We start from the raw sequence: 18,380 nt of genomic DNA, 5'->3' as shown, positions 1-18,380 counted from the left end.
TAAATATTTAAAGGACAGTGTTTAAGGACAGTTTAACCCTTTTTGATTTTGAGAAGGGGGCTGGGGCAGGCAAGGGTCCCCATCAAGGTGACATTGTTAATAAATAGCTATTTTTAGGAGAATACTGGTTCTGGGGAAATATTATGTGTGTGTATGTGTGTGTGTGTGTGATAGGGAGGTTGGGAGGCAGTGAAGGGAGTTTAAACTTCTGCTTTTGATTTCCATGTCTCTGATAACATTTCATCTCCAGCGGGAACACAGTTTATCCGGCCTTCCGGAGCTCTATTAAATGGACGCCTTGAGGCAATGTCGGTGTTAGGACGGCTCTGCTGTGGCCAGCATGCAGACTGTAGATGAATCAACAAAAAACGTTTTCAAGCAACGCCTTCAAAAACAACCATGAGCTCAGATTCCCATGCTAAGTCCGTCTCCAGCGCATATTCCCACTGTCTTACTATGAATGACTTGATGCAAATTATTCCAACACCCGTGAGGCCGTACAACGTTAAAGCATGAAAGCTGCATCTAGAAGCAAATCAGACAAAAAGATTCTGGCTGGTGTAAAACACTGAGAAAACTTTATGGGTTAAAATCGTGAGCAAGAGGTACAGAGTGCATTAAGCTACATTACACAACAATGACCACTTTAAAATACAAATATTTCTGGTATGTAGAGTTGTAAAATGTCATTAGGCTATAATAACAAACCAAATCCTGCGGCTGTATAAAAATAGCTACAGTAGGTCTATATTCAGAAAGAAAAAATCTTAAAGGCTATTTTCTCACTTACAAACACACAATTTTGACAAAAGCTGTGCATTTAACTCAATGCCTTTTGCTACGTCATTCAAAAACAACAACATTCAAACAGTCAAATGTATATACACAAATCAAACAAGAACCAATACACTTTAAATAAGGTGACAAAACCTCCATTTGTATTTACAATAAATATGTTGATCATATAACAGCCTTAAAAAAATCCCTTGACATTCTAGTAAGAGCATGGCCCGTCGCCCAGTATATTCAACAATACACACTGCATCCATACACTCAAGCAAAGGGTTTGCTTTAGAGATACTGATCCAAAAATGTCCCCAAATGAAGCTGAGTCTACAAAGTCTGGACCCACAGACTCAGAGCTGGATACTGAGACTGTCTCCAGATCTATGATGCCCATCCACATTACCGTTGTTGAATTCTGTATATAGCTTCAATCTAAATCCACCTACTCATGTTTGAATCAGCAGAACTATCGTCCAAGTTTGAGACAGTTGCCAACCACACTGCTAATAGCCCGTGTTGTTAAACCCAAAAATGAACAAATAAAAAGATGTGATGATTAAAAGGTGATGGACGATGAGGTATGAATTAACTGATAAGCAACAATATTATAAAAGAGAAATTCCACAATTATGACAGGAATGATGCAGGACACCCAAGTGCAACATGCGTGACTGAAGTATGTGTGTCAACCATGTACGTTTGGGGGGAGTATCGATATAAAGAGAAACTATTAGGGTGAACACAGGCCTTCAATCTGCGTGGGGTTTAGGAAAGTCACCACCTCCCGAATGCCGTCTTCACAAATTGTGGTCTGAGGAGCTTTACTCAGATTGTCTCCCTCCTCTTTAAACTTCCTCCATGTCTCTGAAAGAAATGAATTCATACACACGACATACTCAATTAAATAAGATAAAGTAAAACATAACAAATACATTCATCATGAGATCATTTTAAACAAACCTTCATCAAGTGTTGTAAGCATTGTGTAATTTTCTGGATGATCCATAATATCTTTTCTTTGAACGTCACCAATTTCCATTAATTGTAAAACACCTGTATAAAGAAAAACCCAAATGACAATCAAACACATTTCGGAAATATTTTTTGAAAATACTCTTATTTACTTTCTTAATAGGTTAAATTAGAAAATTGATGCCACCCTGATGTCTGCACACTAAATACACACTATAACTATGGTCAGGATACCGGAGGTTAGCTTAGCTTAGCATAAAGACGAGAAACACAGGAAAACATCAGCACCATAATGAGCATGCAACAGCCCACTTGCTCACAAAAACAATTAGTTATTTAGCTGCTTTCTACTGTTCTCGCTCGCTTAGAGAAATGCATCAATCTTCTCATCTTATTGTGTGCAAGAAAATGATATTTCTAAAATGTTGCACTACTCCTTTAATACAGGCACCACCAGTCGATGCGTTACCTTCTACAGTCTTCCACACTTGCACTTCGACCTCAGCAGTGCTTTGTCTTTCAACAGCAATGATCCTCATTGTGTTGGGCGGGTCAACTCTCAAAGATGATTCCACTTTATACACCAAGAGGCTATTTTTATATCCCAGATAACACTGTGTCTGGTTACTCTCAGCTTTACTCTCTATAGAGACAAAAACAGAGCATTAATGTCATATCACAATAAAAGATTCATTATGTTATGAGTAATGTTGACTATACCTGGACAAGTCTTGCAGCACTTTCCTGCTGATTTCATAGGATGCTGGCATGGATACTGGCTGGGACACGTGATGCGTTTGCAGTCCTGGAGACCATCAGTACAAGTGCACAGGATGCATTCCAGGACCTTCCCCAAAACTGGGTGCCACATGTCTCCATGAGAGTACGTCTTGCCATTGTATAAACAGGCTGGGAAAAATGGAAAACATCTGATCTTTGTGCTACATATGGAAACGATCGTAAAGTTGTGAGGAAGATGTCCATAAAATCAAACACCTATAAAGGATCTTTCTGTTTTGTCAAAGTCTCACCTCTTTGGTGTTTCCTCTGCAACAAAATCTTCACAGTGGTCTCTGAAGCCCCTTTGAGGTTAAGTTTACTCAGGCTCAGGCCTCTGGGAGAAGTCCTGACCTTGGGTGGAGTGGCACGGTCAGACCGCGCCTTGTTCGGCTCTCCAGGACATTGGTCGACTGAATGCCTCTGTTGTAAACAAAGATATAATAAAACACAGTTATCTTTCATCAGCTCAGCTCTTGGCTTTGCTTCTATCTTCCCCCAGTAATAGCTGAACAGCATCATATTTAGTACTAAATCAAAAAGGTTCACAGTCTGGCTCCGGATCGCTGAGTCACTGCCCACGACTCAGATTTTTTCAGTAATTTAAATAAAACAACATTGCAGCTCAGTCTGATTGTCAGGCCAAATGGTCCATAAATCCAGAGGGAAAGTCTTTGTCTTCAATTATCATAGCAAGATGGATGTTTCAGTACTAATCTGAATAATGTGATGCCAAGTTGAGCAAATTATCCTGGCGATCCTTAAGGGAAAATAATTGATTTGCTTGTCCTCTTGCAGAGGGAGGTCAATGGTCGGGCTCAGCCACGGAGCAGCTCCCCTGAAGGCTGCAACAATGTGTGTCACGTTCAAGGACACTTCATACGAGCAGACACTTGCCTGTGAGATTTGAATCCAGGCCGGTTAATTAAAGTGCAGATACTCAACTACAGCTATCTTTGCTGTATTTCACTACATTTAAGTATGTTTTAAAACACAGACACGTTTCATGTTAGAACCATGTCTAATATATGTTATTTTTCCAATATATCAGAAACGACATACAACGCCTCTGTTCAGCTGCTGGTTTCCATCCTCAGTTGAAGAGGAGCCGCTGGTGCCATGATCTAAGGAAAAGAAATCCAAAGACCAAGTATGTAAGTAAGTAATTGTAATTAACACAGAACACTGGGACTCTATGTTCATTTACATTTTTGCTGGGCCAAATCTAAAATATACTGACCTGGTATTATAACTAAGGATATGATAATAATACTGTTCCACATTTAATCAAGTCATTTATTCAGATAATGTGTTGTTTTTAACCAATACCTCAAATTAATTGCATTATATTAAAACAAAATAAATTCATTACATTAAGTATCAAGTATTCATTTGTTTCTATCTGCATATTGTAAAATCTGTGTCAGAGAGAAAAAAAAACATTCCTAATAATCAGCCGTGCACTCCGCCCTGATCTACAATTTAAATTCCTAAAAAAAAAAAGATTCCAGGTCAGAAACAGAGCAAAGACAGTTTCTGGAGCGTGGAGTTTGACTACCTTTACACACCAAACAGCAGGTATCTGGAACTGAAAGTGGTGAGGAACAGATGATTGGTTGGCATGTTTTCAGAGCACAGAAGATATTTCCATTCTGAGAAAAGAAAGGGAGGGAAAACTTTCTTATTATTTTTTAATTTCCAAGTACGTGCTCCAGAAAGTGAGACCCTAAGTTCTCCGGTGCTTCTGGGCCTCGTCGGACCTCTTTACCATTCACATAGACTCACATTTACAGTATATGACTTGGAACAAGTCCAAAAATATAATCATAATGTCGTTTGAGAGCTACTCCTCTTGAAATATAAGCACAAAAACACAATGAGACCTAACATTTATTTGGCTTTTGTCCAGAGTAAATTGCATTTTCCATCTCCACACATGGACACACTCATGCACCAGCACTGGCAGAGCTGCTACAGTGCTGTCGAGCTGCTTAATGGAAACAATTAAGAGCTGAAGGACACTCGAACCAGCAGCCCTATGAATAATGGACAACCAGCTCTACTACCAGAGCCGCCTCAGTGCATCTCAGGGCATTTTGATAAATTCACAATGAAAGCTAAACTGTGTCGCAACAATAAGCAAATCTGTGAGCAGGTCCTGAACAGAATCTGCTGTAACAGTGAGTGCAACAAGTTACAAGTGACTAAGAGATAAATGAAGAAATGTGTTAAGATAAACACAATTTGTTCTGTTCAAAAATGTATACCATGAATCATTTTTATGAGTTTATTGTTATGCGTTCTTGGAGACTTAAAAACATCTGTTAATGAACTCCACTTAACAACTCATAAAATGAATTTGTCACATCATGACAGTGCCAGGGTGATTTCAGTGTTGGCTTCACTTCCCATTTCATCTCCATTATCTGCCTTTTGTTTTCCAAATTAAAACTTTCATCCAGGCCCTTGTGCCAATCACAAACAAGCTAAGCCAACACACAAACCGCAGCAAGATCCTTTCACCAGCATATTTAGAATTAAATGAAATTCAACGATGCATTTCCACTTTGATTGCATATCATTAGCAGCAGGAAGTTTGAGGGCAGAGATACGCCTCATGCATATGCAGTAACATTATTAACGATGCCAATACACACAAACACACACACACACAAAATGAATTGCAGAAAAAACAAAGAAGATTTCTTTAAATGCAAAGGTGGCATTCAGGTGATAGAGCTGCAGCATTCATTAGGCCTATTTTAAGACTCTGATGGGAATAAACACAAGTTTCCTTGCTGTCAAAAAGAAACTGTGTTGTGTAGTTTGAAGATTTTCATTTCATGCACACCTTGTAATTAAAAGCAGCTTTTGATTCACCCACTTTAAACTGTGCTTGGATAAGTTGTCCCAAAAGTACGAGTACTGAGAGAAATTCATGAATATTAAGTGGGAAAACATCTAATTAAAAACATTACTTCTGGCAAAGACTGTGGTTTTTAAAATGTAATTCTGCTGTTATTCTTTTCCATTTCCTTCTATTTTATTTTCTTGGCTCTGAAGGACATGATAAATTTCCTTTCGTGACTTTCACCACATGTATGGCTAAAATTATAGATCTTACATTCCTTTTACTCTCAATGCATTTGGGATGTGATAGTCTAACACACCCTGACTGAAAACAAAAGGAGTAAATGATGTGTAACTTACAGAGCATGTGCACATAACGCACTGATTGCTTTGCTTGGATGGGAAGAGGTCGTGCTTAGTGAAGGTCTCCCCTGGCTGATAAATGCTTCCATTATACCTGCAGGATTTCACCGAGGCTCTCAGCCCTGCAGGGATCCTGGGCTCATCTGAGGGAGGGGGGTAGGGGGGTGGGGGGGGCACATCACACAGGACAGGGGGCTTTGAAGTCACAACCAGAATGGATTCTGTCAAAAGGCTCAGAGCTGGTGAGGTGTTTAGGGACAAGAGGGTCTTACCTGTGCATCTTGGACAACACTGCTGAGGCTCAGCTACAGGGTTTTCACATGGCAGAGTCGGACACTTGATTGTGTTACATTTCACATGGCCCGTCTAAAGAGAGAAGCAGTGGAAGTTTAAAAAGCACAGCTCACCTTCAAAATCCCCATCACTCTCATGCCAGAGCAGAGTAGAGGCAGCTGGATAATTTTGGTGTAATATTCCTTTTGAGTGACACGATTAGCAGGATATTAACAGTGGGTTACCTCTGTGCAGACACATCGCATGCAGAACATAAAGCCGAAGGGCTCCAGGTAGGGATGCCAGCTGTCTCCTGGGCTGTAGGTCTTGTCTTTAAAAGTACACACCACCCCGGACCCTGGGTGTCAAAAATGAGACAGATGATCCATTGAGAAACTCATATGGCGCAGATAAACTAGCACGAAAAAAAACAACCCAAACATGTGAACCAAAATAAACATTAGTCAAAGGCACTTTGTCAAAGCCACAATCAGCTCCAAGCTGTAATGCAAACTAGAGGAAAACAGTGGAAACTACAGATGCCACTGATCCCACTTGAGCTCATAACTATTCAGGCAAAAAGAAGATTGAACTTTCTGTGGCTTCTGTGACAGACTGAGGTGAATAACTTAGACCACAAAACACCAAAGTTGTGTTTAAAGCAAGAGAGGATGTTGGTCTTAAAGTAAGAGTTCAGCTTTGGCTGAGTCCGACAAAGTTTTCCTCACTTGAGTAACATTTTCACGCTTTTCCTTATTTCAAGCCCCTTCACGTCAGATTAGGACAATAAGCATCAGCAGGGTCTGGTCTTACCTTTCCGGGGTTTTAGCTCTGCATCTGCAAACCAAATGATGAAAAGGAGCAAAAGCATGGACTTCATTTTTTTCACATGTGCGTGACTGAGTCTTCAACGCGCAATAAATATGTTTCTGCAGGACAGAAACTACAGGACAGTGTGAAACGGGGATGAAAAAAAAATCCAACGTTTTCTTAGTTAATCTCTGGCGCCTCCCTCAGGACAGAAACCTCATAAACCGCAGGGATGACGGCGGAGTGAACGCATGACCTTAAAATAGATGAGACAGAGTGTGGCCAAATAAAGCCCACAGATCCACATTAACCCACACAACACAACATTTTTGTCTGCTGGCTGTCAGACTGTTTTATACAGGTACAGTGTACTTCATTAGAGCCACTGTCTCCTATTACATAACGTGTTGGTGGGGATTCAACTGAATAATACTAATGCAAAGTCAACTCTATGATTATGTTTGAGGTGGTTGAGCTCTGCCCCCTGCCCCTGGACTTTAACATTAGCTACCATTTGCACTATACTTAATAATATATAAGATCACCTATACTATAGGTGATCTTATATATTATTTTCTACAGCATTAATTTATATCTAGAATATTTATCTTTGGTGAGAGAAAAACAACTTTTCAATTCTTCTGTATGTCTTGTCATACAGAGAATTGACAGTGAAAATCATTAAATCTTGAATCTTAAGTGTTCTTGTTATGTTTCTAATTCAGCCAACAGTAGATTGTCTGTGCAGAAATGAGGGCAACATACAGGCATAGGTCTAATACTGTTCTCCATTTATTAACACACAGGGTGGGGAGGATAAAACAGTGCAAACATGGTAAAATAGACATTAAGATGTCAAGAAACTTTTACTTAAAGACATGAAAAAAGACAGAATAAACCTTAATGAGCCATATCCCAACAAGGAGACTGGCCCTCCCGCTCCTTACTATGATCCCTATTGAAAGTCATTGCATGACCTGAAAATAAAGCATTTACCTATGAGTAAAACAGTTTAATTCACAGTCAGTGCAGACGTATAGAAACAAAAACAAAAAAAACATAGACATAATCACAGATGTCTAAAACACACTAAAAAAACGGGGTTCCTCTAAAGATGGAGGAAATGGCATGCTTCCAACTTGACAAAGATTTTATATAGGTTGACATTAGGAGGGGGGAGGGGGGGTTCACCAAACCGAACCAAAAGCTGGTCGAGAGACATCATCGCTGTTTCCCTTTTAAAAACTGCACTGGATACTTGGAACGCTGTCATTGTGACTTTGCTTCGCCAAAAACCTTGTTCTCAAATCATCATCCGGCCTGGCAAAAGCTGAACACTGTAAATATTGATAATGATAAAAATGTCACTGAGGACTATAAATCCATATCTGCATCAAAGACATTAATCACTGCCAAAAAAATGACCTTAAAAATTTATATAGGCTATATGACGATAACGGGTGTTTTTATGTGGCTGAACACTGAGACACTCATTTCCTGTTTCAATAAAAAAAAGGTTTCTCATACTCTTGAGTTTCCAATCGTGTGTGAGAGAAGCTTGATAACTGACAGAAGGTCACAGACTAATGTTATTCATGTATAATAATCCACCTCCTGGATCAGACGCACCTGAGCATCTTCCACTGAACAGGATTTCAGCACAGACTTGGTCAAAGAAGAGGAAAACACACAGGATTCAATGCCTGTCATATAAGTTAAACTTTTGAAGTAAAGGATATTGCATTACAGATTGAATTAAGAGTGTTCAAACAGACACACTAACACGCCCGCACACATATATACACACACACACGCACGCACGCACACTCCCACACAACAGTAGATAGAGCAGAAACAGTTGGAGACTCAAGAACTGCTGCTGTGAGCTCCTGTGTCGTCCTCTCGTTTCTGACGTTTCTTCGCTCTGATTTCATTCATGGCTTCCTCTATAGAGCGAGTGTCCCGCTTGTTGGCCACCGGCACTGGGGGGATGAACATTCACAACATCATCAGTGAACACACATGTTCAGAGGGGGTGGGGGTCCAAAGTAAAACAGTGTTTCTCTATGCAACATTAACTCACCACAGCCATAAGCCCTGTTGGCCTCTAGTGTGTGTGCTGCGTCTTTAGCAGCTGAGGTGCCAATCAGGTGACTGTACTTGTCTCTGTAGTTTGAATTAGGAGCTTCTGTCTTCTTTGTCTGACTGGACTCGGACATTTCCTGTGCAGCCTGCTCCTGTAGGGACACAAAGTCAGGCACGGTGACGTCACTCCCTAAGTCTTTGCTCTGTCAGATATCATTAAGATACATGGATAAATATTCTTGGGATTAACCTGGCAATGATATTAAAAAAACTAAAGAAAAAAACAACAACATATGTTCAGAGGCAGCTGCTTCAAATAGGTGAATTAATTAACATGGCTTGTACTGTGCTACACTGGTACTGTGTGATGTGCATATAAAATACATCAAAGACAAACAGAAGTGACCTCTACTACTAACCCAGACATTGAAAAGTCAAAGCAGTTTGTGAAACACACAGCTTGTCATCTGATTGTATTTCTTAATGCTCCACTGAAGGAACAGGTGTCTCCTTTGTCACATTTTTCACCTGTTTGACTCGTGATGGCAGCTCTACAGAGAAATGCTTTCACTTTCATTCTGAGATATCAACTATTTCATGGTGCTTGTTCGACATTCAGCTACTAATTGACAGGAATGAGAGAAATGTGCCATGATGACAAACAACAACATGGAACCAAAGGTTGCTGATTTTATTGTTACACAAAACTAGACGTAGTATGGACCAAGGTTATTATGGTTTTAAATTTCTATTTAGTTTTAGTTAGTTCCACAAGTGATTAAGCAGTTGTAGTTTTTTTTTTTAGGTATTAGGAGAAAGATGAACTTCCAAATTTGTGCGATTTTTCCCTTTTAGTTGCATCCCATTAATGTTCCCATCAGTCCTCATCAAGTTACATTATGTACCTGTGGGTCGTACTCAAAGTCGTCCCATATTGAGCTGTAGCGTTTTCTTCCTGCAACTTTAGCCATCTCTAAGAAAACTAAGCAAATATTATCTGCAATATTGATTCAGTTTATTTTCAGTTAGTTTTGCAATGTTCATTGTAGTTTTTATTTAGTTATTTTTATTGCAGTTTACTAAATTATTGTTTCACTGCTAGTTTTAGTTTTAGCGAGCATCCAGTCTTACTTTTAGTCTTCGCCGCTGCTCCGCCAGTTTCGGGTCCCACTCCTCTCCTTTGCGATAGGCTTCCAGCTCCTCATCTGATGGTGCAAACTCCTGCCACGGCATGAGGTGGAAAACAGCCACATTACTCCTCCTCACTGCAATTCTCACAGGCTGTGCCTAGCAAGTTGTTTTTTTTTTAAATATGTGAAAGACTACATGAAAAAGTTTTCAGGTCAGACCTTCTTGAAAAGCATAACATAACGACTCTCTTCGTCCTCTCCGAAAGAAAATGAAGTCAGGCCAGCCACTTCTGCAACATCATGTCTACGAGACAGAAAGAAAGGACACATAGTTGTGAACATGTGACAAAAAAAACGTTACAGTTTCTTACTTTGCTTATGTGAAATACTGAATACTAACAATATACTCCTCTCAATCTTCCCCATCGGGTTGTATTTTCGTTTCTGTTGTGCACTGTCTTGGATGAAATCTGACACTTCTTTCTCCATCTAAACAAAAGATGCAGGGAGTCAAAGTCTGTGTCATTTTGAATAGTCCATGTCACAAAAGCTCTGTGCCATTTCTAAATCCAGTGGGTATTTCGGGGGTCTTACCTTCTTCCTGAACTGTGCTTTCTTTCTTTTCTCATCCTCCTCCATCTTCTTGAGTCTCGCTGCTTGCTCTTAAAAGTACAGAAGTTGGAAGTTTTCATGGGGTTTTGTTTGTATTGTTGTATTTTGTATTGTGTCTGATAGCGTTTAAACTTTCCATTGTCAACAACATAAGATCATGCAGACTTAATACAACCAGCCTTCTTATATTTCTAAAGCCAAACTTTCTGCAATCCCAGAGCCTCATTTCCAGATTGTTCAGGGCTGGAGCTCAGAATGACTCAGAGCTTATTATTTGTTGCATGTGACTGTGAGGAAACGGCGTCAGATGTTTTATTGGTGGGCCTACCCATGACGTAAATAGAGTTGATTTGACCACTTTGTTTTAGCTATGTGCTCACAATGACTGCAATTTGGATAATGTTTTGTATTTGTTACAATACTGTACTCCACCTAGATACAGTGCTATAGGTCTGAGATCAACAGACATGAATGAATTATTAAGTATTCCCAGTTTCACATGTTTTGTGATGCTGCATTTTATATATATATATATATTAAAAAAAAACTAAGCCAATGTTAATGTTTACATTACTGCTGATTGAGTTTAGTGGAAACTTTCAGTAGCATGTGATGCTATGGGTTGACCATGTGCCTGTGGAATTGATGGCTATTAAGCTTGACATCATGTACACATATTATGTACATGATTCACTTTTATTTAACCTCAAATAGTCTATTTCTCTTTAGGCCCCATACCCCGAGCTGATGGCGAGTAAAATGGTTTAAGTCTAAGCAGCATGAGGATAATGAGGGCAGATGTCTGAAGGGCAGAGCACTGAGAGTGCGCAGAAATAACTTCCCCCTGCAAGCTCACATCCAGGAGGAGGAGGCTGCGCCGCATACACCGGCACTGTCCGCTTACACAGTGGTGCGATAGGTTTGTGTTACAACGACAGCAGCTGCCTGTGGTCCAGAGTCTGTCCTCTCATCCATCCTGCTGCTGAGGCGGTCAGACCGACCGACCGACCGACCGACCGACCCGCAGCAGAGTTTATACTTGAAAGCTCAACGAGCCAATAGCAGCACCGGAGGAGCTCTCGTCGTCGCCTGTCTCTCTCTTCGGTTTTATTTTTTACACACTTCCCAGTCTCATATCCCCGCCACTACCTCCGCAGCTCCAAACTAACACACAATGAGGTTTTATCAGAGCAGCTAAACTGAATGTACCTCGAGCCTTTCGTCGGCTCTCCTGGTCTCCGACAGTCGGAGGCTTCTCCATCGAGTTTAAGATCGAGCCCAGGAGGTCCGCCATCTTGGAAGTGAGAGGGCAGACGGTCCGGACTGTTGTTGTTGTTGGCTGCAGCCGGACCGACTGCGCATGCGCCCACGACCACGCTTCTCTTCGCGTGGGGAAAACGTGCAAATAAAACATTTGTCGCCTCCTTCTGTACCGGAATGTTATTACACAATGAAACCACAATGTGCTATCTATCTATCTATCTATCTATCTATCTATCTATCTATCTATCTATCTATCTATCTATCTATCTATCTATCTATCTATCTATCTATCTATCTATCTATCTATCTATCTATCTATCTATCTATTTACAGTGAGAAGGGGAACAAAGTTTAATTTTCATTTCTTTTTCTTTTTTTTAGGGGACTATTTTTTTGTCCCTCTTGGCCTATCTATGTGCTATGTCATAGTTTCCACATATTTAGGGATCTTACAGTAATGTTGTAGCCTCCAAAGCCCCCTTTAAGGACACTCACTACTTTAGGAATATCACTTCTGAGCAAAGTGTATAGATGGTGTGTCTCTCAGGTTGAGGTACCACAGACTGGATAATGATTTTTTCCTTGCACATGGGTTATCTGTACATGTAGGTGTGTGTTAGGAGAAGTAAACAAGCAAACAGACATCTTTACATAAGCACTAGGGGGCATGCTATACAAATACATGTCCATGTGTCCATGCCTTGTGTTGTTATTGTTTTGTTAACAATCCTCCCCTGCGTCACCGGAGCAGTGTGTTTTGTGCAGTTTGATTGTGGTTTCACAGCATCAGCAATAACACATGAACTACTGCCATATTCAGATGTGGGCAGAGCAGTGGACGAACAGAGGGCAGCCCTGAAAACACAGTGGGACAGAATTGTGCTGCTCACTGTGTCTAAAAAAAAAACAGATTAGTTCGTTTTTCATCTGTAATAATAATTTTTGGAGTCCTTTGTGGTCTATGTTTATTCCTCTGTCCAGCCACAGGGGTGTATGTAAGTACAATACCAAAGAACTGTCCCTTTTCATTCAGATGTCTGTGTTGTTCAACAGTACAGTATTTGTATCTCTAAACCACATTGACAGGAAATGACCGCAGCCTATGGCTCTTTGATAAATACCTAAAAGCAACCTCATATTCTCAAGAAGGTGCAGCTGTTGACCAAGCTATGTGAGCTGATAGTCCTGACCCTCAGCCCTCAGACTCCCATCATTCAGCGATACTTTGTTATTGTGATTTGGACAGAGCACAACGGACTCCTCCCCCGTGGTTGAAATGCTGTATAAATGCAGCATCAGCCTGTCAACAGCAGTGTCTGAAAGCTTATTGGTACCCAAACATGAAGGGACTGAGCTTGGTTCTCCTTGTGCTTCTCCTGATGCTCGCTGTCGGGGAGGGTAAGCAATGGATACACGCATTTTCTTACTATGTGAGATCAAATCAAGCGAATCATGATATGACAAATTCTCAAACTTCATTGTACTCCGATGGGGCCTGTTTGTGTGACTCTGAGGTAGTGAAACAAATATGCAACAAACAATTATGAAATCACAACATGACTGTCTTAAAGTAATTTAAAATGTGTTAACTTTTTTATAAGGTTCATGGATTTATTGCGATTATAGTTTACAAAAATATAACAAAAATGTTATAAATGTTCATCAGAAACATGGGAACATATTTATGATTCTTTTCTAATTATCCATAGGAAATGATCCAGAAACCCAGTACTGGACATGTGGGTATAGAGGACTCTGCAGACGGTTCTGCTATGCTCAGGAGTACATCGTTGGTCATCACGGTTGCCCTCGGAGATACAGGTAGACCTGCTTAGATCATGAAGTGGAGGTGCCCAAAACTTTGTGCTACTGTATGATCCTTTTTGAGTTTCAGCAGAAAATACACATGGACTCTAAAAAAAAAGGCAAAAACAAAATATTGCTGATTATGAGGTTCCCTTTATGTTGCACTGTGCTCATTTTCAGGTGCTGTGCTGTGCGGTCTTAGCACCGGTTGTCATTTGATGCCTGCAAGATATCCCAGCACCTTCACTTCAGGTACCTGGGAACCTGGAAACTGACACAGCATCTTCCTGGACAAACCATTTGACAACTTCTCCCTCAGTCAGTCCCTCTTGCGCTCATTGGTGTGGGATCTGACATTGAATGCTTTTCATGAGGTGTGCCCCTGCAATCATTTTGCCCATATTGTTCCCTGAAACATGGTGTGACTGATGTTGTACCTCACATTTGATGATCATAACCAAGCCTGTGTGAACAGTGGGTGCTGCTCTCTGAAATACAGTGTTGCCAATAAATGCATTAAAAAAAATAAATGCACTGATGTTTTTTTTTTGCTGTTTAGTAAGGATGATGACACTATCAGCTTTAAATATATAGCCTAGATAAATATAAAGATTAAATATCATACAAACTGATGCATTCACATTAAAACTGAAAAACATATGCAGCCCATTATCCACTTGGCTTGACCTTGGGGAAATAACAGCATGGAAAGCAGTCTGAGTTGAGTCTGGCATGCTGTCGCTCAGCGCTGCACTGACAGGAGACAATAATGGTCAAGTGACTGACCTAAATAACTGTGATGAAATAGGGCTTTTGTGAATGAAGTGTTATGTCTCTTGTCTGTGTTTATGTTATCTCACCATTCTGTCTGTCTGGAACAGACGGACAACGTCACAATGCATCAGTCACGATTGCAAAGCACATTCATTGTCTTAATGTCTGCAGATCTCAGATCATCACAGGGTCAAATGTCTGTGCTGATGAACTTTGGCTCTGTGCTTTTATTATGCCTGTTTATGAGGCAACACAATTGTAGGCTGAAAACAAATACACTCATCTCAGTTTGAGGCTACATAATACTTTTTTTAAACAAAATTATTAATTGCAGACATACAGAAACCAACTCAGGTGCATGATTCAAATGTTTTATTATCCATCTCATAACTAGCTGTAGTACCAGAGTTAACTGACCCAGGATCTGAAGATGGTTGGTGACTGGCCCGGGCTACTAGGTGTTAAAGGCATGGATGCTATTTGTAAACAGGAGCCACTGTATTGTGCCCCGCATTGTCATCTGGGTTGAATCTTTGTACTATTCAGACAGCGCAGCGTGACCAAACTACAAAGGGGTAAAACCCCGCAAACCTGTTTACACAAGGCTGTCTGTCTTCACAAAGCTGACAGAAAGCAACAGCTTAAAACAGATGAACTGGATAATGAATGCATTTTTGAATAGTGACTGTATAGATGAGGGGAAATCGGGACATGGACATGGTGTGATCACATAAACATAACCTACTGTAGATGGAAACTATGACGTTTAACACTGCAGCCCAAGTAATTTGACTCTGGGTTTGTATTATTCTTGTGCGGTTGCTCAAACCTGATTAATTTATCAAAATAAATTGGAGATAGACTTACTGTGAAGTCTATGTGGATGTATTGAATGTCTATCTGATAGAAACATGGGTCCAAAATGGATTGTTTTCACTCAACATTAAAAACAGGGCCTCACTGAAAAGCATTGAGGATGATTCGGCCTCTGACCTGTCTTGTCTCCATTATAAAAAGCACAATTGGTGTGTACATTACAAATTTACCACCTGGGCATTAATGAAATATTCCTGTCAGGTAGGAAAGTTTCCACGTGTATCTTCTGCTTTTAGAGCAACCTCTTAAGACTCGGTTGATTTTTACTGTCAGTAAGTTGGTAAAATAAAATGGCCTCTATCTCACTAGATGGCAGTGTGTGAAAAAAATCTTCCACTTCCAACAGTAGCACCGCTCTCCTCTGGTTAAGTGGTATAGAGAGGTTACTTTTAATCATGATGTTAGGTGAAAACAAATGGTTGAATATTTTGTGCTGTCTGTATAACGGACCCTTAAAAAAAAACATATTTTCCTCCATCCACTGTCCCTTCACACCAGACCAGCCTCACACACTCTGTGCTAGAGAAGCTCCTCTCAGGATACTTGCACCACCAGAGGGATTATCCAGGTGGGCAACAATGCCTGACCTTCATTTGAAGTAGTCCTTGACATTCAGGCTTAAAGAGTTAAACTCCTGTGGAAGGAGCTCCATTAAATACCACAACACAAGCTCCATGTAGAGTCATAAGCCTTTTACTTTTACAACCGTAAAGCACTGCACACAAGTTAGTCCTTGTGGTGTTAGTAACTGAAGGACATCTCTGCAGTTCTGTTAGGAGTTGACAATTAGGTCTTTTATCACTTCAAATGAATCCACACCTTTCGTCGAGTCTTGTTTGTCACTACATTTAGAGCATATTCCTTTTCATGGTTTAGTTTTTGCTCTGACATTAATCTTAAGCTGCTTCCTCTTTCATACAATTTGCTGAAGGACATTTGAAGATAAATTGTAAGGATGAAATGAAATGCAGTTGGAAGCATCACAGCATCTAGTCTGAAATCATGTACTAATGCACTGATTTCTGTAAATGAGCAAATACTATGTGCATACACTGACTAAATAATAATACATTTGAAATACAGTAAGAAATTAACATGATTGAACCTTTAAAGACGGCCTTTGTGCCACACAATTCGCTGAAAAGCCGTGCAATAGACGTTCTGATTAAGATGCTGTTGCACTGGCAGGTATTGCAGTCCAACACATTGTTCCAACCAAACTTTGGACTCTGGGCCTTTGTCTTTAATTATCATGTCGGCTTTTATAGAGAGAAATAAACGGCATGAATTAACTGTACACAGCAGCAGCCAGATCACATGCAAGGTCACAGGCTTTTACTTCCTACATACGTAGCTGAAAACAACTCCTCCTGGTGACTTCATTTGACCTTGACCTGTTTCCCGATGATGGGGATGGATTTGCTTTTAACTTACTACTTCCTTCAAAAGTAGGTTACTAACCTTTTTTATAGAAGCTGTGACGATCACCTCAATAAGAACAGCTATTCGCAGGCCACAAATATTCCTCACTACTTCTTGCCTATCAGAGCAGCTTTTGAAGGCAGGTCATGTGAGTGGTAGCAAAATGTGGCATGACTAATAAGACAGCAGCTTTACAAGCCACATCACAGGTTGTTATGAAAAAAAAAAAATAAAAATTCAGAGAGTAGTCAATACCTTAATGTCTGTACCTACTGTACTTCCACCAGAAAGAAAACCTGAACCACCAGATCTGGAACCACTTTTAATCAATTAAAATGTTACACAGAGAGACATTCAGATATATCTTGTTGTTCAGAGGCATGAAAATTAAAAAGCTTTCCTGACAGAGGGCATATTTTATTCCAAACAGTTTGTCCATAAACCTGATTCTAGGAACGTCAGGCTACATGTAAAACATCAACTGAAACTGCAAAAATAAAAATGTACTCACTACCGGTAGTTTAATTCCCTCAAGTCATTATCAGTGCAAATTTAACAGGAAGAGGTGAATTTTAGTGCCATAAAAAAAAAATCATACACCCCTTGAATTTATGCATTTGTTGTGCTCCAAAGAGACAAACATGTTTGTTTTTAAGACATCCAGACTCTATTATTATAGTTTCAGAACAAATTAATGTTCCAAATCTGCTAATAATTATTGTGTTGGAGAAATATATTGGGATTGCTGCTCAAATATTATAATCAGGTTGTAGCTACAGGTTTTAAAAATAAGTTTCCACTGTTATTTGCTCTGCTGTTAAACAATTGATATGATTTCAGATTAAAGGATGACTTGACATGAGAAAATGTAAGCATGGTGTTGAATATGAGGTTTTCTTCCTTGGCATTTGAAGATCTGCTGCACAAAGCACGATCATCAATCACCAGCAAAATGTTGTTAAATAAAGGCCACAACAGCTCTTTCTCTCAACAAAATGCCAGATAACAAAAATGTACTTGAAGCTGCAAATACAAAACAAGGTATATACATTATGATAAATTAAAAAAATAATACAACAGGTTGTGCTTTCAGTTGCATATATCTTGTCATATTAACCTTTTGTTGTGTTTGTAACATGAAGACGCTAAACCTTTCATATTCAACACTATGCTGGTTTCTTTAACTTCAACCCATCCTACATTGGAACCAGTTTTTGCGGGCTGAAAAGCCAGAATCACAATTTTGAAGAGCAAATATTGCACAGAACTGTGCTGTAAACTATAACCTGAATATGAGATTTTACCACCGTAGGTTTTGAAATAGTAATATTTCTCACTGACATCACACCCTGTTACATTTACACCCTGTTTTTCATTCATGACTTTGCACAACTTTGTGCAAAACCTCAAGGGAAGTACAAAGGCTTTTTTTTAACAGCACTATAATTAACAACATATAATTTCACATCTCCAGCAAAGACATGCTTTAGCTTGAATACCTGGAATTACAAGTCAGACCTCTTGGGTTAAAATCTGTAAAATACCACTGCTGACACAGTAAGGTGCAATCTTTAACACAAA

The 18,380-nt window shown here is 39.8% G+C and overlaps 3 protein-coding genes across 4 annotated transcripts; 1 reads left to right on the top strand and 2 right to left on the bottom strand.

Moving 5' to 3' along the window:
• Positions 1 to 556: 556 nt before the first annotated feature.
• chrdl2 (chordin-like 2) lies at positions 557 to 6,999 on the bottom strand. Its single transcript, XM_085797941.1, has 11 exons — positions 6,835 to 6,999; positions 6,267 to 6,379; positions 6,021 to 6,114; positions 5,746 to 5,891; positions 4,094 to 4,187; positions 3,598 to 3,659; positions 2,790 to 2,958; positions 2,479 to 2,667; positions 2,228 to 2,401; positions 1,747 to 1,839; positions 557 to 1,650 (listed from the first exon to the last, which is right to left on the bottom strand). The coding sequence occupies exons 1-11, from the start codon at positions 6,899 to 6,901 to the stop codon at positions 1,517 to 1,519; spliced, it is 1,335 nt and encodes a 444-aa protein (XP_085654067.1). The 5' UTR covers positions 6,902 to 6,999; the 3' UTR covers positions 557 to 1,516.
• A 606-nt stretch (positions 7,000 to 7,605) lies between these two features.
• On the bottom strand, positions 7,606 to 11,959 carry spag7 (sperm associated antigen 7). Its single transcript, XM_085797939.1, has 7 exons — positions 11,868 to 11,959; positions 10,641 to 10,708; positions 10,447 to 10,535; positions 10,266 to 10,350; positions 10,048 to 10,137; positions 8,915 to 9,068; positions 7,606 to 8,813 (listed from the first exon to the last, which is right to left on the bottom strand). Exons 1-7 carry the CDS (start codon positions 11,950 to 11,952, stop codon positions 8,698 to 8,700), a joined length of 687 nt encoding a protein of 228 aa, XP_085654065.1. The 5' UTR covers positions 11,953 to 11,959; the 3' UTR covers positions 7,606 to 8,697.
• A 648-nt stretch (positions 11,960 to 12,607) lies between these two features.
• Positions 12,608 to 14,248, top strand: defbl2 (defensin, beta-like 2). Of its 2 annotated transcripts, XM_085797938.1 has the most exons (4): positions 12,608 to 12,916; positions 13,168 to 13,319; positions 13,631 to 13,742; positions 13,908 to 14,248. In XM_085797938.1, exons 2-4 carry the CDS (start codon positions 13,262 to 13,264, stop codon positions 13,927 to 13,929), a joined length of 192 nt encoding a protein of 63 aa, XP_085654064.1. In that variant the 5' UTR covers positions 12,608 to 12,916; positions 13,168 to 13,261; the 3' UTR covers positions 13,930 to 14,248. The 2 variants fall into 2 exon arrangements, with proteins under 2 accessions (XP_085654064.1, XP_085654063.1); XM_085797937.1 differs by having other exon boundaries at positions 12,608 to 13,319.
• The last annotated feature ends 4,132 nt before the right edge of the window (positions 14,249 to 18,380 follow it).

Source organism: Trachurus japonicus, chromosome 14 (assembly GCF_045865225.1).
Source record: "Trachurus japonicus isolate A0001 chromosome 14, Traja_1.0".
NCBI lineage: Eukaryota > Metazoa > Chordata > Actinopteri > Carangiformes > Carangidae > Trachurus > Trachurus japonicus.
Note: the sequence above shows the minus strand (reverse complement) of the source record. Positions and strands in the feature narration are given on the sequence as shown.

Bases quoted from the DNA above. Each gene is read 5' to 3' on its own strand.
- defbl2 (XM_085797938.1), top strand. From the start codon at position 13,262: ATGAAGGGACTGAGCTTGGTTCTCCTTGTGCTTCTCCTGATGCTCGCT. The intron at 13,320-13,630 runs GTAAGCAATGGA...AATTATCCATAG, and splicing joins GATGCTCGCTGTCGGGGAGG to GAAATGATCCAGAAACCCAG. The intron at 13,743-13,907 runs GTAGACCTGCTT...GCTCATTTTCAG, and splicing joins GGTTGCCCTCGGAGATACAG to GTGCTGTGCTGTGCGGTCTT.
- spag7 (XM_085797939.1), bottom strand. From the start codon at position 11,952: ATGGCGGACCTCCTGGGCTCGATCTTAAACTCGATGGAGAAGCCTCCG. The intron at 10,536-10,640 runs GTAAGACCCCCG...TCTTTTGTTTAG, and splicing joins AAGCACAGTTCAGGAAGAAG to ATGGAGAAAGAAGTGTCAGA. The intron at 8,814-8,914 runs GTGAGTTAATGT...TCATCCCCCCAG, and splicing joins CAACAGGGCTTATGGCTGTG to TGCCGGTGGCCAACAAGCGG.
- chrdl2 (XM_085797941.1), bottom strand. From the start codon at position 6,901: ATGAAGTCCATGCTTTTGCTCCTTTTCATCATTTGGTTTGCAGATGCA. The intron at 6,380-6,834 runs GTAAGACCAGAC...TTTGACACCCAG, and splicing joins AGAGCTAAAACCCCGGAAAG to GGTCCGGGGTGGTGTGTACT. The intron at 1,840-2,227 runs GTAACGCATCGA...TTCTTTATACAG, and splicing joins AGTGTGGAAGACTGTAGAAG to GTGTTTTACAATTAATGGAA.